This window comes from Choloepus didactylus, chromosome 10 (assembly GCF_015220235.1).
Source record: "Choloepus didactylus isolate mChoDid1 chromosome 10, mChoDid1.pri, whole genome shotgun sequence".
Classification (NCBI taxonomy): domain Eukaryota; kingdom Metazoa; phylum Chordata; class Mammalia; order Pilosa; family Megalonychidae; genus Choloepus; species Choloepus didactylus.
The window spans coordinates 99158884-99185592 of NC_051316.1; the positions used below are offsets into that span (position 1 = coordinate 99158884).

The 26709-nt window shown below is 38.7% G+C and overlaps 3 protein-coding genes across 16 annotated transcripts in view; 2 read left to right on the top strand and 1 right to left on the bottom strand.

Annotated features, from left to right (window-relative positions):
- RABGAP1 (RAB GTPase activating protein 1) overlaps positions 1-608 on the bottom strand; it is a 200635-nt gene extending 200027 nt beyond the window's left edge. Inside the window, exon 1 of the mRNA XM_037798308.1 lies at positions 532-608. The gene's annotated coding sequence lies outside the window, so the exon portion shown is untranslated. The remainder of the gene's footprint in view (positions 1-531) is intronic.
- A 210-nt stretch (positions 609-818) lies between these two features.
- Positions 819-25448, top strand: ZBTB6 (zinc finger and BTB domain containing 6). Of its 10 annotated transcripts, XM_037797209.1 has the most exons (3): positions 819-1124; positions 1682-2050; positions 21871-25448. In XM_037797209.1, the coding sequence occupies exon 3, from the start codon at positions 21880-21882 to the stop codon at positions 23152-23154; it is 1275 nt and encodes a 424-aa protein (XP_037653137.1). In that variant the 5' UTR covers positions 819-1124; positions 1682-2050; positions 21871-21879; the 3' UTR covers positions 23155-25448. The 10 variants fall into 10 exon arrangements, with proteins under 10 accessions (XP_037653137.1, XP_037653138.1, XP_037653139.1 ...); XM_037797210.1 differs by having other exon boundaries at positions 819-2050; XM_037797211.1 differs by lacking the exons at positions 819-1124; positions 1682-2050 and adding an exon at positions 4417-5248.
- ZBTB26 (zinc finger and BTB domain containing 26) lies at positions 5189-19635 on the top strand. 5 transcript variants are annotated; one of them, XM_037797200.1, is made up of 3 exons: positions 5211-5248; positions 11031-11062; positions 15315-19635. In XM_037797200.1, coding segments are annotated over exons 2-3 (1338 nt in total). In that variant the 5' UTR covers positions 5211-5248; positions 11031-11060; the 3' UTR covers positions 16651-19635. The 5 variants fall into 5 exon arrangements, with proteins under 5 accessions (XP_037653131.1, XP_037653132.1, XP_037653128.1 ...); XM_037797199.1 differs by lacking the exon at positions 5211-5248 and adding an exon at positions 9179-9227; XM_037797203.1 differs by lacking the exon at positions 11031-11062 and having other exon boundaries at positions 5189-5248.
- Positions 25449-26709: the final 1261 nt, after the last annotated feature.

Sequence of the window (26709 nt, forward strand, 5' to 3'; positions counted from 1 at the left end):
TCATGAGATGGCAGAACGAACCTGCAAGAATTGTATTTCAAATTAGGCGCAGCCAAGGAGGCTAGCCTGAGGCCCAAGCCAGCCTAAGTCGTAGATACAGGCCCAGAGGGCAATGGGGAGAAACTGAGGCGGAGGGGACGGCCAGATTCCCAATAGGAGTGGGCTCAGAACATGAAAGCCGAAGAGCAAACCGGCTTTCCTGGGGGACCAGAGGAACAGCCGCAGAGGCAGGACTCAGAAGACACCCACCCACCCGGACAGGGGGAACCGGTTTGGGCAGGGGCTCAAGGAGCGCTCCCGCCTGCGCATGCGCGCTCCCCCTCCGTCGCAGCTCTCGCTCCTCCTCCCCCTCCCCCCAATCACGGTTCCCCTCAGAACCCCGGCCGTCGAAGGAACTGAGCGCAGCCTCACTGGCCCAGACCGCAGAATGAGAAAAACGCTTGGCTCCCTACAGAGCCGACAGAAGACCCCACTTTCCCGGGGTTGCTGGATGGGAGGGTGAGAGAAGAAGCAGGGAAAACGCGGCCCTACCCGACCAGCCGCCTCCTCCACCGCCGCCCGCCGTTCGCCGTCCCAGAGACTCCACCGCCTTGGCCTCCCCAGCCGCCCTCTCCCCTCCCACCCCGCCCCCCACTCACGTGAGAGCAGCTCCTTCCGCCCTCTGCCCCGCCCTCTGCCCCATCTCATAGGCTCTCGGCTAAGCCGAGAGGTCTCATTGGCCTAACACCAGAATCCGAGGGGACTTCCTTTCCTCGAAGCCCCGCCTAAGCTTTTAGCCCGCCCCAGTATTCTGCGCCTGCGTGTAGTGTACACTTGGGAAGTGTGAGTGGAGTTGTGTTCCGTCAGTGTCTGTTCCTGGACAGGCAGAAGCTAAGTGACTGCCGCCGAGACTGGGAGCAAGACAGGCGATGGGAGCTAAGTTCTCTGGTGGCACCTGTAGAATCTAAGGGGAGGGTACGACTCCAAGGAGTAGACGAGGTGGAGCAAGGTCTCTCCCTGCTCAACTTTCATGTTCAAGAGCTGTTTGCCAAGCAGCATTTAACAGAGGGCGCAGCGTGCCAGGGATTGTGAAAGGTCTTTTTACGGATATCTCATTTTGGCTTTACCACAAACCTGTGAGACTGGTATGATTTTTCTTGTTTTACAAAGGAGTTGTGCATAAATTTAAAAATTCAGTCTAGAAGTTGTAACTAAGAAATTAGACTTAACAAATAATTATGGTTACTGAATCGTTATATAGATGCCTTTTTCTTTCTAATATATTGTACAATACCCGAAAGGAAATAACCTGAAATTACTGAAACCCACTGAATTGCAAATTGTAAAATCTCTTGACTGCTCCTGCTTGTACCCCCTTATCCTGTTTTACAACTTTACAATCTTTTAATCGCAAAGACAACCCCCTAATGTTAACGAAGGAACTTGAGTCAGCCCAGAACTAAAGGCTGACCATAGTATTGTTATCGTCAAGGTTATTCTTAATTCTAGCTTAGCTCTGCTCCTTTTTATTTGTAAATTGTAATCCTTGATACTTGTTTTAATGGTAAGAACTCCATCTCCCCTTGTTTGAATCCATAAAAACCCTGAACTTCTTAGGCTCAGGGAGACAGATTTTGAGACAATAGGTCATCTGCTCTCCTTGCTTTGTGTAGCAATAAACTTTCTCTTTTTGAAACCCCAGGGTCATAAATTGGCTGTTGAACACGTGGGGGCAGAGAACCCCACGTTTGATCCGTATCATTTGGCAACTCTGGTGGAACCTGGATGTCCTTAAAGGATAAGGAGTCCAATTGTCCGAAGTTCTGGAGCCCTGGCAGGACAGGTTAGCAGGGTAATGAAGACTTTTGCGGCCCCTGGACCCATCTCAGTCTAGAGACTTGACAACCGTGTTTTCTTCTACCCTGCTGGCACCCCAGGCTCCTCTGAGCTTTCTAATACCATTCCTGACTGTTAGGTGCATCAGGCAAAGAACCCAACATTTCATCGGGATCAAAGTCAAAACTTCTAACTCCCAAGTCCAGGCCACTGCCTACAACACAGCTGCCTTCAGGTACTTGAGACACGCAAGAGGTCAGAAATGATCAAGGTTGTTTTGGAGTGTTACTCATAGATGAGGCTGGGATTTGATTCAGAAATCATTCAAAAGTGAAAATACAGAACACTGGCAATATAATGTTTAAAATGCCTGTCAATGAATTTACAGTGTAGCTGGGAAGAAAAGGATATATCCATAACAAAGGCAATAATTATTGATGGTGCAACTTAAATCTTAATATATTTACTCTTCATTACTCTTCACCATTCTTTATTCAAGTGGAATATCCTCTTTTCCTGGTTAATGAGTCATTTGAAATGAACCAGAGAAAACTAAAAAAACAAACAAAAAATAGCTGTGCTCTATTCAGTCTCTCTTTGTGACTCCTGTATCAATAGACTTGGTTGCATGCCTCTCCCCCATGAAAATAGCTTTGTTTTTATATTGTCACTATATAGTTAAATAATAAATAATACATACCTATTTAAAGTATTAAAATAATAGATAAAATATTAGGAAAAAAGTAAAATCTGAAATCCTGGCAAAATATTTTAATGTTTATTTAAATATTTTGATAGCCATTCGTTCATGTGTTTTGTTATTCATATGTAGACACCAAATATTTATTAAATATTAACATACATTTTTAAAATAAAACTTTATTACAGAATCAGTACATATGCTTTGGAGAAAAATAGAAAATACAGACAAGCTAAAATAAATTTAAAACACCATATTCCTACCACCCAGAGATCACAACTGTTAATACTTTAGTGCATAATCTTCTGTGTGTTGTGTGTATATATTTTTACAAAATGTGATCACTCTATTTAGTAATCTGCCTTTGTTTTTCAGTTAACAATAGCTACCTTTTCATTTCAGTAAAACTTCTCATCTAATTCTCAGGTCATATTCAAATTTTCTGTCAACCCAAAAATATTCTTTACTGCTGGACTTCACAAATCAGTAGTATCATTTCAATACATTTCCCTCTCGTTAATATCTAACTATAATCAAAATTTCTTCCAACTCAAGGGTATTTTTTACAGCTAGTTTTCCCAAATCAGTATCAAATCCAGAGCCACAAATTGCATCTGGCTATATCCCTTAAGTCTTTTTAAATCTAGCTCTTAAGAAAGAAAAATAAAAAGACACTGGTTTATTGAGGAGACCAGGCCACTTGGAAGTACAAAATTTCCACCTTCTGGATGTGACTGATTGCTTCCAAAGGTCATTGAATTTGCTCCTCTAGACCTCATATTTCCTTGAAACTGGATGTTATATCTCAAGACTCAGTGGATTCAAGTCAAATATCTCGGGCCAACACACATCATAGGTAAAGTGTTATACTTCATGTTTCATTATGTTAGATGCAATCCATGATATGTGCTTGATACACTGTTAGTGGTGCTAATGTTGACCTCTGAAACAAGTGATGACATATATACTGTTTTTATCATAGGCTCCATTTTATATATAGATTTATAGAGCCCATTTCAATGCTTACTGCTTGCTAATGCCATATATCCTAATATCTTATTCATTCATAGAAAATTAATTTTGGTTTCCAAATATGCCTAATGCTTTTACAGCATGTGACTTTGTACCAAAGAACATATGGTTAGAGTGTTATGGCAGCCCAGGCCCAGGCTGCCTCCTAAATGGGAGTAAGTCCTTGAGCATGTACAAGTCTGCTTAACCAGGACAAAGGTCAAGAAAGTAAACAACCTCCCAGAGGGAAAAGAATGCAATCATGGATGTAAAACAGCATTGATTGTATCTTAGTCTTAAACATTAATCTTAATAAAACGTGAGGTCTTAAATCCTTTTAATGATTATACTAAAGGTCAAATGTCCTCATACTATATGGAATGTCTTTGTTCTAAAGTCATATACATATTGCCTCCTGCATTCCTATCCCTTGTGGAGCGCTATCCCACTGGACTGGCCACCACTGGAGATATCTGTCTTGTTCCTAAGTCCTAATAAATCCATAGCTACTGCTGTGTCTGATATATTTTTTGGTCTCACAGCAACACCAGCCTGTGCTTTGCATGAAGTCAGTCTGGGCCTGAACAGGTGTGTATCTGCTGGTCTGCTATCAAGTCATACGTAGGCAGGAGCAGAATGGAAAGTTTTTGAATGTTAAAACAAGGAAACTGAAGTTCACCCTGTAGACACACGGGTGCCCTTAGAAAACATCAGATTTCAGTTTTTTACAAGTTCATTCTGTTATCAGTGGAGGAGGCAATAGTTTGGAGGCAGCCTAAGATGAAAAATACTTAAATTAGGGCAGTAGAAAGGGAAAAAAGGGAACAGTGTTCTAGGGGTATTTTAAAAGAAACAGCAAAAATCCGGTGGATTGGGGAAGAGAGGAAAAAAAGACTCTAAAACGACAGTCAGGTATTCTGATCGGGAGGACCTCGTGGATGATGGCGTTCACCAACACAAGGACTAGAGTTGAGAAGTAGAAACATGTTTGGAGATGAACTTGAGACAACCAGTACATTAACACTGGGACAACCAATTGGAGATGTCTTCTAGGCAGTTAGCTCTGGAACTCAAGAAAGATGTCTGGGCTGGCAACAGAGTTTTGTGAACTGTCTGCACGTTTTTGGAAACAGAAGCCGCGGGAAAGTAAGATAGCCCTGGGAGAGTGTCGGGAGGAGGCAGGATTCCTGGGAATCGCCAACCGCCCAAAGCGAAAAGAGTTAATGTGCCTTCTGTTCTGAAAAAGCCAGCGCGGCAAGTCCACACACCTCGAAGGGAGGGGCTCAGAGAATCATAGTAGCGGAGGCGCCCTGCGGGCCGATGTAGGTAGCCGACTGCCGAGGTCCATCTCAAGAGGAGCCGCTGAGAAGGGGACCCGGCAAAGCAAGGGCTCGCAATGCAATGACGGAGTAATCCCACAAGCTCAGGGGTCGCCGCACCTTGAAGGCCATTCCTTGAGCCGCCTGCGGCGAAACCCCCTCCTTTCAGGTCACTCAGCCCACGCCCCGCCCACGGCGCGTAAAGACCCTCTCGGGGCCCCGTCGCCCTCCGATTGGCGGAGAGGACCATGGGACCTGGAAGTTGTCTTTGTCCGCCGAGGGCTGCCCTTCCGGTTCCGTTGGGTCCCCTTTTGGCTCGAGTTCCCTGCCCCTCCCCCTTCCCGGAGCCCCGAGGGGCCGGAGCTCCAGGTAGTGCGGGATCCTGACTGCGGCCTTCCCCGGGGTCCGTAAGTGCGGAGGCGTCCGGCGCGCCGGTCGGGGGTGTGGGGTCTCTCAAGATGGAGCCCCTTTGGGGCCATGGACGGCCAGGACCCGCAATGGGATGGGGGCCGTGGGGCTGGCCTAGACCGGGGGTACTTCAGGAGCCCTTGGCCCGGCCCACGCTGCGCCCCGCCCCTTTCCCTTCCTCGTTCCTGGAGTAGGGAGCCTGAGGATGCCCGAGGGACCGCCTCCTGGGACCCCAGCCGAAGTCCCAGGAGTGGGCTAGGATGCCCAACTCTGGAATTTTGGAGAAGGCCTGGGAAAACGAGCCCCGGGAACCGGCCCAAGACCTCAGTGTAGCAGGCGATAGTCACTAGGAGTGCTGACCTAGATTCTAGCCTTTTGCCGGGGCTTTTCCTTAAATTGGCCTGTTACCATAGCACCTTTTATATTACTGGGGCTATGCCAGGCACTTGGGATTTGGTAAGATATCGTTCCAATTTTCGGGTTCAAGTTGGAGAATCATATATAACAAATAAGTGCTCCTGCGATCTATATATTAATCATAAGTGTATGAACTGCCCAAGGGGCAGTTGCTCGGAATGCTTCAGAAAATGACATCTGAATTGTACTTCCCGCAGAGGATAAATTGGTGAAGAATTTTTCAGGCTAAAGGAACAGTTGCAATGCCGTGGTAAAATGACTGAGCATAACTTGTGTGTGAAATGGAGAAAATAGGGGTGTTTTGTGCATAGAATAGAGTATGAGGTTGGGAAAATAGACTGATATCCAGATAGTGAAAGTCTTAATCCTAAAAGAGATAGGAAGTTTTTGAAGAGTTTGAGCAGGAGACTGATATGGTCAGATTTGTATTGTAGAAATTCATTTTTTTTTGGAGGTCAGCCTACGGAAAAGGGATATTCATAAACTGATTCTGGATTCTTTATCTAAAGCCCAGGGACTTACACTGAAGATGATTTTGAAGGGGATCAGCCTTGTGAGAAGTAATGAAGTCCTGAAATAGAATTATGACAGAGTTATTGGAAAGGAGGCAAGTATGCCAAAGTGAATAGTGTCCAGACTCTATGATTAACTGGATGTTGAGGGAGAGAGATGTATCAAAGATGATTTCTAGCTTTAGGCCTTTGCCATTTAAAGAACAGTGATGCCATTATCAGAATTAAACCATAAGCTTAGTGTAAATTACAAATTCGTTTTTTGGATATGTTGAATTAAAGATGTAATGGGGTATCCAGCTGGAGCTGTCCAGCATGGACTTGGAAATGCAAATCTGGAGCTCAGGAGAAAGGTAAAGATTTGTGTCATCAGCATAGAGGTAGAAGCCATGGGAATAGCTGACCTCAGGAAGAGACTATTGAGAAACAAGGAAATATTTAGAAGGGATGATTGAATTGTTGAGGCAGAAAGAGGAAGAGGTGGTAGTAGTGTAGTTGAGGTGGCATCAGGAACAGAGTAGAAGATGAAGCATAAGAGTGCAGGGTTCCAGCAACCAAGAAGGTCCCAGAAATCAAGAGAAGAGAATTTTGTGGAAGGTCTACTAGGTGAATGCATACAGAGTATTTGAGGAATGTGGGGGAAAAAAAGATAGCATTATTTTATTGGGGTCATTAGTGACTTTTTGGAAAGCAATTTCAGTGGAATAATAATAAAGTGATAAGGTTATGGTATATGAAATAATGGGGAACTCAACTGGTTTTGTCTAAATAGAAATGAGAGAAGTCTCATATAAGGTTTTCACACAAAAAAATTGACAGGCTTAGTTTGTTTCTTTACCTGACAAAAGCATATAGAGCATGTACCAGGCACTATTCTAAGCCATTTGAAAATACTAACTCATTTAATTTTCCACCACAAACCTATAAAGTAATATTACTATTTGTTAGATGGGAAAACTGAAGCACAGAGGGGTTAAGTAACTTTCCAAGGTCACACAGCTAGTAAGTGGTTGACCAGATTTCGGTCCCAAGAAATCTGGTTTCACAGTCCATGGTTTTACCCACTACACTATGCAGTGACTAAATAGGGGGGGTCAAAGGAGTGGGAAAAACCCAAGGGCAGATAGGCTTGTAGATAAAAAAATGGAGAGGCTTGGGAGGAGACCTGGTTGGGAAGAAGGTAAGTTTTGGATTTATATTTATGTTAAATATTTGTTTTTTATTTTATTTCCTCCTATCTTAGGCCCTCTTCTGCTCTATGCCAATTTAGGTCAACAACTTCTACTTTCATGTTTCGATCTATCACTTATTATTTATAATCAAGTCTCCTCTTCAGCTTCAGACCCTTGTATTCAACTAGCTAAAGGATCTTAACCTTGATATCATACTGGCTTCTCAGATTCAATATTTTTAAGACCAGACTCATGATCATCTCCTCCAGTATTTCCTAGGTTAGTGAATGACACCAAAGATACCCAGTTACTCAAACTAAATATCTTGCAGTCATCTTGACCATTCCTCTCTCATTCCCCTCCTTGTTCACCAAGTCCATCAGTTCTTAGTTTGAAATATCCCTCGAATTTTATATTATCAATGCTCATCATTCCATCTTTATCTGTTACTGTAAAAGTGTATTAACAGGTCTCTTTGCCTTCACATCCACTGTTCTCTGGGCCTTTCTCCATATATTTGAATTTTGACTTAATGAGTTTTAGACAATGAAAGATTTTTAGGCATGATACATTAGTGGAGATATTTTTCATTAGCTTGAATTGAGGTTACCTTTGGGTATGGTTGCTCATGGAGATGTTGATTTAGGAGTTTTTAACAAGAGTGATAATAAAATGTTGAAACACCATATTGGCTGTCTGGGGAAGTAAGTTTGGAAAACTATAGCAAAAAAAAAGCAAGGACTGAACTTTGAAGGATACACTAACATTTGCACAATTTAGTGAAACCTTGAGGAACAGACCAGCAAAAGAATGGTAGAAAACTAAGGCCAATAGTTAAATAACTTGCCTACTTCTATACAACAATGTAAAAAGAATGATCTTGGTCTATATTTATTCAACATAAATTTCTCTCAAATACAATAAGTGAAAAAAAATGTTAATAAAACAATAGGTACAGTTTATAAGAAACATCCACTTACTTTATATTTTCTATGACTAGGCATATAGAAATGTTACTTTAAAAATGGGGGAGGGGACTTCCTCACCTGGATTGTTGCTGATGTTCTCACAAACATTGAGGACTGATGGCTTGGTATGCCAACCCCTCTATCTTGGGGCTTGCCCTTATGAAGCTCATTACTGCAAAGGAGAGGCTAAACCTATTTACAATTGTGCCTGAAAGTCTCCCCCTGACTGCCTCTTTGTTGCTCAGATGTGGCTGTCTCTCTCTAGCTAAGCTACCTCGGCAGGTGAACTCACTGCCCTCCCCCCATGCATGGGATCTGACTCCCAGGGGTGTAAATCTCCCTGGCAATGCAGTATATGACTCCAGGGGATGAATCTGGACCCAGCATCGTGGGATTGAGAACATCTTCTTGACCAAAAAGAGGATGTGAAATGAAACGAAATAAAGCTTCAGTGGCTGAGAGATTTCAGATGGAGTCGAGAGGTCACTCAGGTGGACATTCTTATACACTATATAGATAATACTTTTTAGGTTTTCATGTATTGGAATAGCTAGAAGTAAATACCTGAAACTATCAAACTGCAACCCAGTAGCCTTGACTCTTGAAGACAATTGTTTAATAATGTAGCTTACAAGGGGTGACAGTGTGATCATGAAATCCTTGTGGACCTCACTCCCTTTATCCAGTGTATGGAAGGATGAGTAGAAAAACGGGGACAAAAACTAAATGAAAAATAGGGTGGGATGGGTGCGATGAGTTCGGTGTTCTTTTTTACTTTTATTTTTTATTCTTATTCTGATTCTTTCTGGTATAAGGAAAATGTTCAAAAATAGATTGGGATGATGAATGCATGACTATATGATGGTGCTGTGAACAATTGAGTATACACCATGGATGATTTTATGGTATGTGAATAGATCTCAATAAAACTGAATTTAATTTAAAAAAATGGGTGGGAGGGAAAGTCTGGAAGGACCAAACTTAGAACACACTGTGTACTGAGTAAAAGGCAGTTGGAAAAGGGGACCTTTACTTTATTTACAATGTTCAAAAAAGTTCAAGGAAGGATATATTTCTCTATATATTATCTATAACTGAAAATAAAAACAAAAGAGTGGGAACTTGGAGTGTAGTGTTATGAAAGTTAACCAACATAAAAAAAAAGAATTGAGGTTTATAGAAAGAAAGGCTGTAGTGTATTACAACCTTTTTGAAAAATGATTTATGGTGTTGAGGGACAAACAGTTTTCTATTCTGTATAAAAGTCCCCTTTTCTTTCAACTTGTAGTGCCACTGAACACAGGAATGGAACACATTACCAGCTGAGTTCCTGACAAAGGGAAATAAAAGGGCATGAGACTAAGCATTAGGAAAGAGACCTACACTCTAAAACGGCACTTTTATGAGGTAGATGAGGAAACAGACTGGCATACAACTTTGGAGTTTATTATGCAGAATAGATACAGAATAGAAAAGCTTTCTTTTTCAGTAGTTATTACAGGCTTTGAGATTAAAAAAACAAAACAAAACAAAAAACAAAAAACAAAAACCATGGTTCCTTTCTCATTGCCCATAGCACAGCAATAAACATTTTCTGACCTGGAATACTTGCCGGTCAATTTTGATTACTCCTGTTTGAACAAAGGAAAATTTTTGAATCAGTTGGCACATTTATTATGAACATAATTATGGGAAAACTAAAAATAAACAAAGATAAAGGGATCTTAAGTGAGAATATTCCTATTGCATTGATGTTTGAGAAGTGGTATATTCAGAAATTGCTACTAGAAATATCTCTTGAATGGATTTTTTTTTTTTGCCTTAACCTCCTTTTTTGCATTATTCTTACAATAAAATGCACAGATCTTGAATATATTGTTTGATGAGTTTTGAACAATGTATACACCCATGTAACCAACATACAAATCAAGATATTAGTACATTTTCATCATTCCAGAAAGATCCCTTATACCCTTTTCTAGTGATCACTCCCCTATCTCTACTGCCAGGCAACTACTTTTCTGATTTCTATTATCCAGTTGATAGATTCCCACTTTTTTCTCTCCTTCTAGTTTGATATTCAGGATATACCATTTGTCTCTTCAAGTAAGGATTTTAAAAACGTAGGGTCTGAAGAGACTTTAATAATTATGTAGATGCTGAGAGGTATAATCATCTTTACTGGGTCTTGCAGCATTTTCAGAGGCAGAGTCTAAGAGCCTAGGTCTCTTTCCTGATGATTAGTATAGTGCCATTCTATTTTGTTTCCCTTTGTCAGGAACTCAGCTGGTAATGTGTTCTATTTCTGTCTTCAGCGGCCCTCTAAGTTTCTTTTGAGGACAAATTGGACAATCTCATGATCTCTTAGGCTTTGAGCATTGAATGCCCAGGTGAAACAATAATTTGAAAAGAATTTAGTGAGTTTTCTGAAATAATTGCTTGTCTCTGTGATGAAGCAATAGGCAGTGGCATAATCAAATCTGTTCTGGAAATGTAACGGGGTAGTATTATTGGGGCTTGATGAGGGAGAGAAACAGAAGAAGAGTTAGTGTGCCCTTGCATTAATCCAGGCAATAGATGATATGGACTTGAACCATTGCAATGATAGTAAGAATGGAGAGAATTTGGGAATTGTTTTGAGGATAGAATGAATCGAATATGGTGACCAAGTCTCTATTCTACCTGATTAATTCTTTACTTTCTTTCAGTTACCAGAAGCTCTGCTATAATCTAGGATTATGTGAGTGATTTTTTATGAATATTATGAATAATTATTACTATCTTTGGAATTACCTACACTTGAGGATTCTGATATTAAGTATACACATTATTTATATTGTTTTATTTCCAAATGGTATTAAGTTTCAGACTACAAAGATGAATACGCAAAAGATGATAAAATAACGTAAAGTTAAAATAAGTGAGAAAGGAAGGGAAAAAAAGGATGGGGCAAAAAATGCGATTAGGAATGTGAACTAATGCATAAATGGCTTACCATTAAAGTCCTCTATACTTGACACGTATTTGGCTTTAAGTTGTACTTTTGTTTTTTTTAAAACATGAATCTTTTATTGATGTATAACAGATATACCAAAAAGTATACAAATCACAACTATACAGCTCAGTAACACAAATCTTGCTCTAAGTAGTTCTTTTTGTTTTTTCCTTAATGTAAACCTTTTATTGAAGCATAACAAATATTTAAAAGTATACGAATCATACATGTACAGCTCAGTGGATGTTCTTGGTTCTGTGTTTGGAATACTCAATATGAGGAGGTAAATTGGAACCTTTACCCATTTACCATTAGCCATAAGATAAAACTTCAGCTAGCCTAGTAGTTTAATGCATGGGCACAAGTCCTAGCTCTAACACATAACACTTTCTGCCTCTGTTAAGTTGGGCAAGTTATTTATGTTCTTCAAACTTGAGTTTCCTCGTATGCAAAATGGGGATGATAATACCTACCTCAGGGATTTTGAGGGTTAAATGTGTCAATTTAGATAAAGCATTTAGTACTATACCTGGCACATAGCAAGAACTCAGTAAAGTTAGCTATCATTTTTCTTATTTTTAAATAAAAGTAAGCCAGCTCATAAGAGACAAAATGATTCCTTTTTATTTTAGTTAGTTAAAAAGGTAAATATAAAAGTTCGTTTAAAATTTAATTTGGTTTTAGGTTGTAAAAACTATTTTGGAAATAAACCCCAGAAAAATATTTGCCCTAGGACACTCAAAAGAGGATATCATGATAATAAAGAACATCTCTGGCATGGCTCAAAAATAACCTCATAGGGATCATTAAGAATTAATTACAAAAAAAGAGGGAATTATTATGCTATGTTTTGTTGAATGAACTGTGTAAAGAATAGCAGTTGGTCCTTGCCCTCAAATAACTAACAGTCTTTTGGGAAGAGAAACTGGTGACAGGAAACAGTTGAAGGATAAACTGTGGCCTGGAAATAAGTCATTATTAAAGGGTTGACACATTAGGGAAAGCTTCCTAAAATAAACAATAAATTTTCCTCGGATCAAAGCAAGCCTTTCTTTGGATACCTGTTTGGTTCCTCCTCTGACTAAATATTTGGTTAATCTCTTGTGAATTGATGGATAAGATAAGAAGCAAACTAAACCTTAATCTCCAAAGCTTCATCTTTGGAGCAGCAATGTACTGTATCCCTGAGGATAGTTGTCTAAAGCATTGCAAGTGCTGTCCTAATATTGTGGAAGCAATTAATGCTCATTTTTGGGTGTGAGGAGGAAAATACTCACCAGAGGGTAATCGTAGTGAACTTTAATGCACTTGGGACCAGCTAAACTCTCAAAAAGAACACTACTCTTCTTTGGCCACTTGAAACAATTACATTTGTTATAACTTAAGGCTATAAATTGGAACATTCATCATTTACAGAATGAATATGTCAAGCTACTGTAACTGCTAAAACTGACCAGTGATAATGCAATTTTGCTGCTTGAAATTACTGATAGATTCCTTGCATCGTTTAGATTTTTACTTTTTATTTGATATTCACTATCTTGATAGAAACTAGTTTTGTCTTTTCTCTGATGCTGCCTTTGCTTCTCAACATGCCTCCTCTCTCATTGCAGTTTTTATCTTTATTGTGATTATTCGTTATTTGTACATTTAGAATATCATAAAAGGGAAAAATTTATACTTTATGCATGTATTTTTTGTTAATATACTGTGCCATACCAGTTCCCCCTGCTAAATTTCACCTTTCAATGACATTCTCATTCAGCTGAACTCCTAAGTTTATTTATCCCTGTTTTTCATTTTTTATCTCCAGTCATTGAGTTCTTTGAAATATCTTTTTTATTGCTTTTCCTTACTCCTTATTCTCATTTTCATTCCTTTCTAGACCTTCATGGTCTCAAGTCTCTAATGCTCCTGCAGACATTAAGCTGGTCTTACTAACAAAAGTTCTTCCTTTCCATTGTCAAACTAATCCTATAGGTTCAACAAATGCAAAGTGAGCACCTGCTGAGCATTTAGGACAATATTAGGTGATGGGGATACATACCATTTGAACAGAAGAGGGTTGACAAGCAATGGGACAAGCAATCTGGCTGCAGTAAAGTCGAATTGAAGCAAAAGGAATGTTTTGCCCTAGAAGATGTAGGTTCCCTGTTGCAGCCTCACTGAATCGGATAGAGATGTTTCCCCCTAATGTCATAGAACTTTCAGTTTGGAGGGGAAGGCTCATAATTAAACAAGTATTTAATGAAGTGTCTTGAGTGTTGTGATAGAAGTACAGGGTGCTATAGTCCTAATAGTGACAACTATTCTAGTCTAAGGTGTCAGGGAAGGACCTCTCAGGGAAGTAAAACCTGAGGGCAAGTCAGACATATGGCTAAGAGGTGGTATTCAGACTGAGGAAACCAGTGTGCTAAGGTTGAATTCAAGGGTGTTATCATGCACCAAGCACTGAGGAATAAGAATAAGACCTGGGCTTTGCCTTCAGGAATTAATATTCTATGAGCCTTTACAATACTGTGTTTGAGGATTTAAGATTGGGCTTCAGGGTCCAGATGTGGCCAGAAACAGCTGACTGCCTCATCTGACTCTCAGCTAAAGGGTTGATGAATGCATAAAGTTCAAGATGAATTTGTTGGAACTCTGAGATTGTAGAGCTGTCTCTCAAAGACAGATCATATGTATCTGCTGATCTCATAGAAGACTAGTATATAAACACAGAATGCCAGTTTATTATTTTTACAATGACTGGTGTACTGGAATTATCATGATGGCTTGGCTAACTCATCCTTCCCTTTAGGGACAAACACAGGAAGCCAAGTTATGATCAGAAAATCATTTGGAGAGTATGGAATCAGATGATGGAAAGTTTCTCCAAAGGATTCACTATATAAAGGGAGTAATATACAGGGTTTTTTGTTTTGTTTTGTTTTGTTTTGTTTTCTTGGCAAAGACATCTACCTCTCCATGCTTCACTAGGTTATGCCAATGTTTATTACTAGGTTTACTTAATCCTAGTTCTTAATCTTAATCCTAATCTTGAGTTCATACTTTAGGTAATGGGAAGACACTGAAGGACTTTAGGAAGAGGCAGGATATAATTAGATCTGTGTTTCTGCAAATGACTGGTGGTGCTGTAGAAGTTGGATTAGAAGGAATAGTAGCTGGAAGCTAGGAAAACATTTAGGAAGCATTTCCAGTAGTCCAGATTATGAGTAATGATGAATGTATTACAATAAAGAGGAAAGAACTGAAACAATTAGGGATTGATTAGATCCACCCTGTTCTTAGTCAGGTACCCACTAACTGCTCATCTGATTTTTCTGTATCACGTATTTACTTACGTATTTACTTTCTATATCAAGAATGCTTCTTAAGGGAGTTTAGATTTGTCCAGAATGCACAAGATAAAGACTTCTGTCTTTGACACTATCCAAAGTTTGACCCTTTAGGTCTGTGACTTGCATTTTATCATAGAAATACTTGATTTAATAAATTCACATCAGTTTAAACAGAAGAGGGTTTGCCCAGGAATGGAGCAAGCAATGTGGCTGCACTTCTTTAAAATACAAAGCAAAGGAAAAGAGTGTTTTGCCTTTGTAAAACAATCAAGTTCCCAGTTTCATGGAAATTACTTTTTTTGCTTCAGGATGGGTTAGTTTCATTTTGAAACCTGATAGAATTCTCCTTTGAGAAGAGATAAAATACTCTTGGCAAGCATTGTTCTTGTATTAAGTGTCTTTAAAAATTGAATGAATGCCAAGCTATTTACACTGATACATGTTCACTCCTTAGTGCAATTGACACTTGAAGTTGGTAAAAGTTTTTGTAACTGCCTTTGAAAGCTGTTATGGTAGCTTATTCTTTCAAGGAAAAATTGCATTTGGATACATATAAGCAGATGTGACAACACAAATTTATTTTTGGAAGATAAATCCAAGTTTCTTAATTGTTTGAATTTCCTTAAATTCAACCTTTTTACATTTCTGTTCTTTAGGTCTGCCAAAATGTCTGAAAGATCAGATCTCCTTCACTTCAAGTTTGAAAATTATGGAGATTCAATGTTACAAAAAATGAACAAATTAAGAGAAGAGAATAAATTTTGTGATGTTACAGTTCTCATAGATGATATTGAGGTACAGGGGCATAAAATTGTATTTGCTGCAGGTTCCCCCTTCTTGAGAGACCAGTTTTTACTGAATGATTCCAGAGAGGTGAAAATCTCCATATTACAGAGTTCGGAAGTGGGGAGACAATTGCTCTTATCCTGTTATAGTGGTGTGCTGGAATTCCCTGAGATGGAACTGGTAAATTACTTGACTGCTGCAAGTTTTCTTCAGATGAGCCACATTGTAGAACGATGCACGCAGGCCCTGTGGAAGTTTATAAAGCCAAAACAGCCAATGGATAGTAAAGAGGGATGTGAACAGCAGAGTGCTTCTCCCCAGTCAAAAGAACAACAGGGAGATGCCAGAGGCTCCCCAAAGCAGGACTCACCTTGTATTCATCCATCTGAAGACAGTTTGGATATGGAGGACAGTGATATTCAGATTGTTAAGGTAGAATCTATTGGGGATGTCTCAGAGGTTAGAAGTAAAAAAGATCAGAACCAGTTTATTTCTTCTGAACCCACTGCTTTACATTCATCAGAGCCCCAGCACTCCCTGATAAATTCAACTGTGGAAAACAGAGTAAGTGAAATAGAACAAAATCATCTCCACAATTATGCCCTTTCTTATGCAGGCAGTGATAACATCATCATGGCCTCAAAAGATGTCTTTGGGCCTAATATCCGAGGTGTAGACAAAGGCCTACAGTGGCATCACCAGTGCCCAAAATGTACCAGGGTGTTTCGTCACCTGGAGAACTACGCCAACCATTTAAAAATGCACAAACTCTTTATGTGTCTACTCTGCGGCAAGACTTTTACTCAGAAAGGCAACCTTCATCGACACATGCGTGTGCATGCCGGCATTAAACCTTTCCAGTGTAAGATCTGTGGGAAAACCTTTTCTCAGAAGTGTTCCTTACAGGATCATCTTAACCTTCACAGTGGAGATAAGCCCCATAAGTGTAACTATTGTGATATGGTTTTTGCACATAAGCCAGTTTTAAGGAAACACCTTAAACAACTGCATGGTAAAAACAGCTTTGATAATGCCAATGAAAGAAATGTGCAAGATCTCACAGTGGATTTTGATTCTTTTGCTTGTACAACAGTCACAGACTCTAAAGGTTGTCAGTCACAGTCTGATGCAGCACAGGTCCTGGATGCAGGTAAACTAGCCCAAGCAGTCCTGAACTTAAGGAATGACAGTGCTTGTGTGACTTGAACAGGGGCTTCATGCTCAGAATTAGAACTGACTGAGAATGGGGCAATAGCCTTGAGTCTTTGTAGGAGTGATTTTGCTAGTTTGACTTCTCCAAAGCCTCTGTGCAGTTGTAGGGGCTGAATCAAAGCACTAATAGATCAGGCAGTTTACCACTTGGAGTGATCTTGCCTTCCTTTTTCCCTCTCCCATTTTCTGTTTTGAATTGTTTATGCTTTTGTGTCTGTTTTCATTTCCCAAGGGAGTATGCCATTTGTTTACCTATCATTGACTTGTATCTCATACTGACACTATTCAAGGCTTTTCACCGGGCACATTCTGAAGGTACAAACAAGATAATAGCATCGTCTACTCAACACTAAAAGATGCTATGCTAAGTGCATAGTATGTTTCTTTGGCAGAAAATAGGCTGAAATATAAATATTGCTGTTGACCTGAATACATGATAGAACTTCTGGTTGCCTATTGATAATTCATCTGTGTCTGATAAATGAATGAATCTGCTTCCTACCATCTGCACTTGTGTTGGAACTGGTTTAAAAAAAAGTATTTTGGTTTGTTTGGTACTCTTTTCAACAGTATTATGGCCAACTTCATGTCATTGAATTGTTTAGCAACACCTGCAGACAAATATTTAGGGATCACCCTAAGGACCATAGTCATAAAAATACAAACAACAGAACTATGGTTATTCAGTAACACTTAACATGGAAATGTTTTCCTGGCCATCCCACTAAGAGGTGGCCAGATAATTTTAAGTAATGTGTAATATATTTATGATGTTTTTGAAGTCAAGATTGCTCTAGGCACACTTAAAATGTGCAGAAGTATAATAGTCTTTCTAAAAAGGGGCTACTTGGTAGTCTTTGGACTTCACTTCAGAGGTTAGCCATGAGTTTATCCATCAGTTTTTATACATTGTATTATGAGAGTCTCTGAATTCTCATTCTTAGCATACCTTCATTTCTAAAATGGATGAATAAAGTTAAGTGGATCAGAGAGGAGCAATAGGAATTTTTGTGTTCAGATTTTCCTCTTGAAGATATACAGTCCCACCTTGCAATCTCTTAGTGATAGATCATTAATACGAAGTTGATCTTCCAATATGGAAAAATCAAGCAACTATTTTTCCTAAAGCATGTGTTATAGTTAAGAAAAATACTTTTCAGCCTTACTTGTTTTTGACCCATGAGTTAGGTTTAAGTATGAAGAGTGCTAGGGTCCTCAGAGAACCTTCAGAGGTCATTTCTCCACCTTCTTCATTGAGGCATCCATAGCCCAAAAAGGTGACCTCACCAAGGTTGCCCAAGGTAGATGAGTGACTAAATATGAGCTAATGTCTCTTCATTTCCTCCCACTATCCCCAGCCTTAAAAAGATCTAGTACATTATCAAAAATAATATACTAGCAAAAAGCTCCCAGCTTTGTGTTCCACCTTTGTGTATCCCTGTTGGCTCTCTAATACAGCCTAGACTTTACCATCAAGTATCACAAAGGGATTTATTTGTTGGTTAATTGATTTCTGGATAGAGTGAGTTAGCATGTGACTGATTTGCTGGGTGTTGGTTAGGGAGGGAAAGGACATTAATGGCAAGTAAGAATAATGTGAAAAGGATCCAAATGTGAAACTGATTTTGTCTGGAAACAGTATTTAGTTCTCCGTCAAGTTTTTCTGTTGCAGTTTTAAACTGAGAGTGCATGCGTAGATAAACCAAAAATTAGGCTTCACTTGTGTAGTAGGATGGAATTTTTGAAGTTGTTATAATTTGATGCATTTGCATGTGAATCTGATTTGAGGCATAGTTTCTTTCATTCTTTCAAAGATTTAAAATGAGAATACCATTGAGTGATAAGTCCTTATGCTTAAGGACACTCATTATTTGCTCTAATGATGCTTCCTAGCATTCTCATTTTTAAATGATCCAGCCAAAGAGTACCAGAGCACCAGTTCTATGCAACATATCAAGCAATGTTTTTGGTATTTTCTGAGAACATCATTGCATCACAGGGAAATTTCAATTTGGAGTGCTTCTTTTGCTAACATTCATGTCCGGTTTTTGTTACTGGTTTGAAGACTGACAAGTGTGGGTTCCAATAAGTTGGTCTCTTTGGTTGGAGACTGTTTCTTGGTTCATTCAGTCATTTAAGAAATATTTACGAAGCACCTACTATTGTCAGGTACTATGCTAAACACTAGGGATATGAAGGTAAGATTGATATAGTCCTTGTACCTATGGAGTTCATAATCTCATGTGAGACAGGACTCAATTTGATTTTATACTAGGAATAATAAAGAAAATTGCCTTGCTTTCTTTGATCATTTTAAAAGATCACCTTGATGGTTTTGTCTCCGAAAAATGTTTAGTTCTCACATTTTCCAAATAAAAATCACTGAAGTGATTTACCGTCTCCTCCATTTCTTGGCTGGAGAGGTGTTCTTAGTTTCTGTGAGACGTTTTCTTAATTTTGATAGGGCTTGGCTTTTTTCCTGTTTTTACATGTTTCTTACATTGTATTGCAAAATAGTTAAATTACTGATATCAAATATGTTTTATAGGAGAAAATGACTTCTAAAACTAGTCAGATTCTTGTAGAGGAGGAGAATTTTTGAAACTTTAGTTATCACCATTTGTCTTTTATGGATCCCAGGATAACTAAAAAAGATAGACGACTTTCTTTACCATAGTTTGGTTTAAAAACAAATTACTGTGCCACAGTTATTTATTTATTATTTAATCTTAAAGACAAACTCCAAACTGGCTTTGAGGTAAATCAGATGTGGTTTTCATTTGTATTTGTTTCTTTATTAGATCTATAAATCGGGGGTGATCAGTATCACTGCTTCGAAAATACTGTCCTAAACAAACAACCCAGAACATCTTATTTCAGTGATGAATAGCTGTTCTAAATCTGTTGTATGTTAGACATACTATGAACTACCTCTTCACTTATTATGGGGAAGTTTCCATAATAAAAGTGTGACAATTAAAGCTCTAGTGTCTGATTTATTTTCTCATTCTCTCCCCTTCTCTTTTCCTTTTCAATTGCTTGAATTTGAATTCAGGAATACTCTCTTCACTTCTCTTTTTAAAAACACTATTAATCAAGAATGCTTGGGTTGCCTTCAGAAGAAAATTTGGGTTAACCAGAAATTATTCGTTACTAGAATCAGGTACTTCTTGGAGAACCTTTTGATTGCGGTTGAGGTAGAGTAATTGCTTTTAAGGAATAGTTCAAGTTCATTCGGCAAATATTTGAGCTGCATACTAAGTGTAGACACTGGGGAATGCAAAGAGTGTAATCCATGATCACTGTCCTAAATACCTCCAATTACATGGGTCACAAATAGTTTCAATACAGGTGTGGTAGGTGCAATAATGAATGCAGGAAAAGGGATTTCAGGCTCGCAACTGAGAGGGAGCTAATTTAGGGGCAGTTCAGGGAGGCTTCAGGGATGATGTGATTTATGACAGGTTTTTGAAAGAAAAGAGGAAGGGGGGATAGGGCATGTCAGAAGAAACAGCAGGGCCACAATTTCAGACGCTGGGTTTGTCCGGTAAGTAGGGGGCAACAGATTAGAAGGGATGAAGTTAGATCCAGAGGTTGGAGTCAGATCTTGATGGGCACTTGTTAGGCAATCTCAAATACAGATTCCTATGATAATCTCTCCCCTCTCCTCAGCCACCCTTGACGTTGTACATGGCCATAGTAAGGAGAGCCGCCGCACTGCGCCACCCTCCATAGTAATAAAGGCCTCCCAGCGGTCCCGGCGATGGGTACCCTGTCTCGACGCGCTGTACACCAACTTCACACCCGGTTCTGACTCGTATCCCGGAGAACTCACGAAAAAGAACGGCTTGCATGCCGAAACTGGGACAGGAGAGACAGGATTCACTGGAATGTGGACGCCTTTCTAATATTCCAAGGGTGGGGGCCAAGTGAGGGAGGAAGGCGCCTAAAGATGTCCTTCCGGGGCGCTCAGACCACCCCCTTGTGAAGAATACCGGATGTGTTTCCTTCTAGACTGAGTCCGGCTTCCGGTTTGGGCCACCGCTGCTGCGGAAGCTTCGTCTTGAGTTTCTGAGTCGGTGAGTGAGCCCGAAGGAGACTCCGGCAGGCTGAGAGGTCTGAGGAAGAGGAGGAGGAGGGCGGCTAAGCGCCGCTTCGGGTGCCTAACCTGGTGCTGCCACCACCTGGTCGAGAGGGCCTTGGCCCAGGCAGCTTGGCTCGGGGAGACCTGTGTGCCGAGCTGCAGAGATCTTTAAGGTCGCCTGGTGTCCGATTTTTAACTTCAGCGGATGTTCTTAAGCTCTTCTGCTTTTTACTTGTCCCCGTGCTCGGTGCAGGAACACAGATGAATCAGGCACCATCTCGCTGTGCTTTGGGAGCAACAGATTCTGTGGGAAAGACGGGAGGAGGAATCACGGAAGTGGTATTTGATTTGGGCTTTAAAGAACCGAATCGCTAGCTGCCAAAATGGATTGGAAACGCGAATCTAATATATATGCAAAGGTGTATTCGGTCGTTACTGTCTGGGCAATGATAAAAAATTTAAAATCGAAGAAGCTTCGAGTATGAAATAGAGAAGAGTGGGAGGTAAAGCCATACCGGTGTGTGAGGGCCAGATGGTGAACGAACTTGTATACTGTGCTAAGGAAGTCAGTTTGTCCTGGAGGTAAAGGAGAGCCGTGGAAGATTCGAAGTAGAAGGTCGAAATTTAAAAATCAAAAGTTCTAAAGGAAGTTAATGTTAGTGGCACCCAGGAGTATGGTTTGGAACATAGAAGAGTGTGGTATCAAGGAGACCTGTTTTAAGGCAATGAGGATCTGCAGTAATGGTGGGGAGTGGGATACTATGTTAAATTCCTTTTGTGGTGGGCACCGTGCTTTTTAATGGATGTTCAAAATCTATAGTGTCCTTGACCAAAAGACATATAAAATTTACCAAAAAAACACAAACAAACTGTTAATTATAATTCAGTGTGATAATTGCTGTAACAAAGTATGAAAAAGTGTGCTATCAGATCATAAAGAATTCCATTATAATTTGCTGGGTTTTTAAGATGGTGGCATAGGGGTTCACTCACAGCACCCAGATTAGAGTTTGGGTCTTCTTTTTTCCCAATTCAGTTTTGGATTTTGTTTTTGTTTTTGTTCTTTACTAACTCAGTACAGGAAAGCATTCTCTATACTTACGTCAATGTTTGTGTTTTATTTTGCTTAGATTGTGACCATGGCTACAGAGTCTGATGTTCTGCACTTCCAATTTGAACAGCAAGGGGATGTGGTCTTGCAGCAAATGAATCTCTTGAGACAGCAGAATTTATTTTGTGATGTATCAATTTATATTAATGACACCGAGTTCCAGGGACACAAGGTGATTTTGGCTGCTTGCTCTACTTTTATGAGAGATCAGTTTTTACTTACCCAGTCAAAACATGTCAGAATCACTATCTTGCAAAGTGCAGAAGTTGGCAGAAAATTGTTGCTCTCTTGTTATACTGGAGCACTTGAAGTTAAAAGGAAAGAGCTTTTGAAATATTTGACTGCTGCTAGTTATCTTCAGATGGTTCACATTGTGGAAAAGTGCACAGAAGCTTTGTCAAAGTATCTTGAAATTGATCTTTCTATGAAGAACAACAACCAGCATACTGACCTGTGTCAATCCTCTGATCTAGATGTAAAGAATGAAGAAGAAAATTCAGATAAAGACTGTGAGATAATTGAAATTTCAGAAGATAGTCCTGTAAACATGGATTTCAGTGTTAAAGAAGAGGAGAGCCATGCTTTACAGTCTACAGTAGAGAGCTTGACATCAGAGAGAAAGGAAATGAAGTCACCAGAGCTGTCTACAGTAGATATAGGTTTTAAAGATAATGAAATTTGTATCCTCCACGTGGAATCTATCAGTACAGCCAGTGTAGAAAAGGGTCAATTTTCACAGCCTTGTACTTCTTCAAAGGCAAGCATGTATTTCTCTGAAACACAGCATTCACTGATCAATTCTACAGTTGAGAGCAAAGTGGCAGAAGTTCCTGGGAATCAAGGCCAGGGCTTATTTTGTGAGAATACGGAAGGAAGTCATGGTACAGTGAATGAGTTTCAGAATCTGGAGGAGGGTTATTCACTGAGGCACCAGTGCCCCAGGTGCCCTCGAGGCTTTCTTCACATTGAAAACTATTTGCGCCATCTTAAGATGCATAAACTATTCTTGTGTTTACAGTGTGGGAAAACATTTACACAGAAGAAAAATCTCAACCGGCACATTCGAGGGCACATGGGCATACGGCCCTTTCAGTGTAGTGTGTGCTTGAAGACATTTACTGCTAAAAGCACTCTTCAGGACCACTTGAATATACACAGTGGGGATCGGCCATACAAATGCCACTGTTGTGATATGGATTTCAAGCACAAATCTGCCCTCAAAAAACATTTAACCTCTGTCCATGGCAGAAACAGTGGTGAAAAACTACCCAGGCCTGATCTTAAAAGGCAAAATCTACTGTAATTAGATTCACACATTTGATATATATCATTTTGTTAGCCATGTCTTTTTGTAGAAATGCAGCATCTGTAGTATTGCATCCCCTCCATCTTTAGGTCTGCCAATACATGTTATTCTTCCTGAACTTCTAACAGTTCCAGAGTTGTGGGAGCCATGGAAAAACGGATAAGATTCTCTCATCTCATATGTTATGTTTATGTTCCAGTAGTATACCTAGAGAAATAGTGTTCTTTTTAAAGTATTTTTGATTCTGTGATGGAAGGGAACCAGCAGTATTTCCAGATTCTGATTTGGATTCTCTAGATAACTGATTTAAGTGTAAAATCCAACCATATAATATGTTTAATGCATTTGAATAACAGGAAGAGAAAATGAATCTAAAAACACAGTTATTAGTAACTACCTTTAAGAGCTGATGAGATGAGATTTTTTATTTTTAATTTTTAACTTTGACTAACTGCTTTTAAATTCTAAACTAAACAGTAAGGTACCTATTGTTTTAAACTGTAAAGGCACACAATTCACATTCACTTGAGTAGCAGAACTTGCTAATATATGGACCGATATTCCTTAGAATAATTTTATTTCTATGAGTTACCAGTATGCATATTTTAGAAATGATTAATTGAGCCCAAGTTTCTTGATTTTATTTAAAACAGTTTCATTTAATAATTTTGTGGCCAGTAAAATTATATCATTGGGATCAAGCTCTGTAAAATTACATTTCTTAGAAATTTCAACTTTACCAAAGATATTTGTTCTACCTCTTTTTTATTCCTTTTATTTATATTTAAATAGCATACAGTAAGATTAACCTTTCTGTATAGTTTTGAGTTTTAACCATGTATAGACTTTTGCACCTACCACCACAATCAGGATACAGAACAGTTCCATCATCCAAGAAACTCCCTCATCCTGCCCCTTTGTAGTCAGCCCCTCTTCTTACCCACATCTCTGACAACCTCTGATGAGTTCTTCATTGCTATAATTTTGCCTTTTCCAGAATGTTGTATAAATGGAATCATATTGCAGGTACTCCATTACCTAGACTTTTATTATTTATTTCCAGAAATTTGCCACAAGCAAAACCATGATGGTATAATTACTTAAATGAGAGTAACATTTCAGATTGTGTCATGAGCCATAGCTCTATAATATCCCTAACTACATGTAATACAAAACTTTTTGATGTTAGAATGAAAAATAAAATTATTACAGGGCAAATCATATTCTAAAAACAGTAACTACTTAACTACTTTCAGCAAAAAAGCCTGATATGGGTACATCTTACTTGTGAGGTTCTATTCCACCCTTAATCACCTCAGCTATATGTAGGTTTTCAGCTATATTTAGTTTCTGTTGAAGCCCTTCCATATTTTCTAGTGTAATATACTTCGTACCATTTATAAGAATTTAGTGAAGAATCATGTTGATTGTTATATATGTTATATGTCCTTTTTGTGATACCTTTGTGAAAAATGTACTTTCCATGTAGTTTTAACTCTAGAAGAGACTATAGAATCCAGTTCTCAAATTTTACAGATGAGAAAACTGACTTCATAACACAGGTCACTACTTAATGACATTGGGCATTGACCTCTTAGCTTCACATATAAAATAATAGTTTAGTTGTTGATAATTTTAAAAATAATCCCAGGCCTAAAATTATATGATTTTATGAGTTCCTGAGAGCAGAGAAGAGGGAAAAGTAAAAGGAGTTTTTTTTTCTTTTTTAGAAACTGGCACCTACTATCTTGGATGTTTCAAAAAAATTCATGGTTGAAACTCGGTTTAAGTTTTATGTGTGCCTTGTAAGATGTTGTGAAATATTTTGTAATGCACTTTGAGATTTTTGTGTGGTGGGAGGGGTGTTTTGTGAAACTGATGGATGTTATTTATTATTATTTATTTATGTTCAGTAGCACAGAGTGATCTGAAAACATTCCCAGAAGAGTGTCTGTTTGCATGATGTTTCTAAATAGTTTCAGGAAAATGGAATTTTTAAAAATGCAGGTATGGCAAGGTAAAGTATAGAATTTATACATTTAAAATACTCTTTTAGTTGTTTGTGTTTCTGATACGAGAAAAATGCAAAATATGTTTGTATTCAAGCTCATCCTTTACTGCATTGATGTATAAAAGATCTTGACAAGGTACTTGTTACTTCGTTGTAAGAGAAAATCCTTGCCCTCTTTCTTTGGATGTTACTAGTTTATGCCTTCAAAATAATAAACTGGAGGTGGGAATGGAGATCTTTGTGTTTTGATTACATCTGTGAATTTTAAAGGAGGAAACAATTTCTGCTGGCTGTTCCTTTAATCATTCATTAAACAAATATTTTCTGGCTCCCTACAATATGTACCTGTACTAGAAGTTAGGTATACAGACAAAAATCCCTGCCATTATGAAACTTATATTCTAGTGGAGGAAGATAAACAGTAAATACATAAAGTCAGTGTATGTCAGATTTTGAAAACGGGTTTGGAGAAAAATGATGCAAGAATAGGGAGTGATGGGAATGCCAGGGTGGAATTGTAATTGTAAACACAGGCCACCTTAGAAAAATCCCATTATCAAGTGTATATCAAGTATATATATTTATATATGCAGCATCCAACATTATCCAGTAGATTGGTAAACATTAAAACAAATGAACCATTGTCGGGAACCTTTCTCTTGGAATGTCGTGGTATATTTCTTAAAGAAAATGGAAAGGATAATGCATGGAAGAAAAGCCTTTGGTGTGAGTAATGAATGTTAGGGAAAACATACACTGATTTTTCCCTGTCAGGTTGGCAGTAATAGTCATATATATATATATATATATACATACATACATATATATATATATATATATTTTTTTTTTTTTTTAAGTTCATGTTAGTGTATAAGCTACTTTTCCATATGTCTTCTAAGTTGTGGTAAATTTGCTTCCACAGTTGCTTTTGTTAGACATCTGTTTTCATATTGGAAAGTGCATTGAGTTTAATTAGCCTTCATGGTTATTTTCTTAACCTGTGTTCTTCGGTTTCTCGGTAAAAAAGGATATCTGTTTTTTAGGATTACCTTAAGGAATAAATGAAAACTAAATAAAACTAAAATAAATAAATAGTAAAATTGAAGTTTATCACCTAACACAGTAGTCCATAAATTTTAATTCCCATAGCCCTATTGTCAGTCTGTTTCTTCATCTATAAAAACAAGGTTACTACCTTATATAAAAACAAGATTACATCTTCCAGTTTGCTGTGAAAATATGGTTAAACAAATATTCATTAAGATATTAATGGCAGAACTTGTGCTTGATTTTTTTTTTAAATCAGTGCTTAGAGTTCGTTTTGTTTTCAGATTCACCGAATGGTCCCTTAATTTGTTCTCTTTATTTTTATTCTCAATATTCTTGTGCTCGAATTTTGATCTCTTTCGGGTTTTGCAGAACTCAGTTTTCTCTTTAGTAAGAGGTAAAGGTATGTGGAAGCACCTGCTAAATAAATGCTTCCATTTTTATTTTAATTGGGAGATTGCTTGGCAATCTATGTGGAGGGATTGAGGGATCTG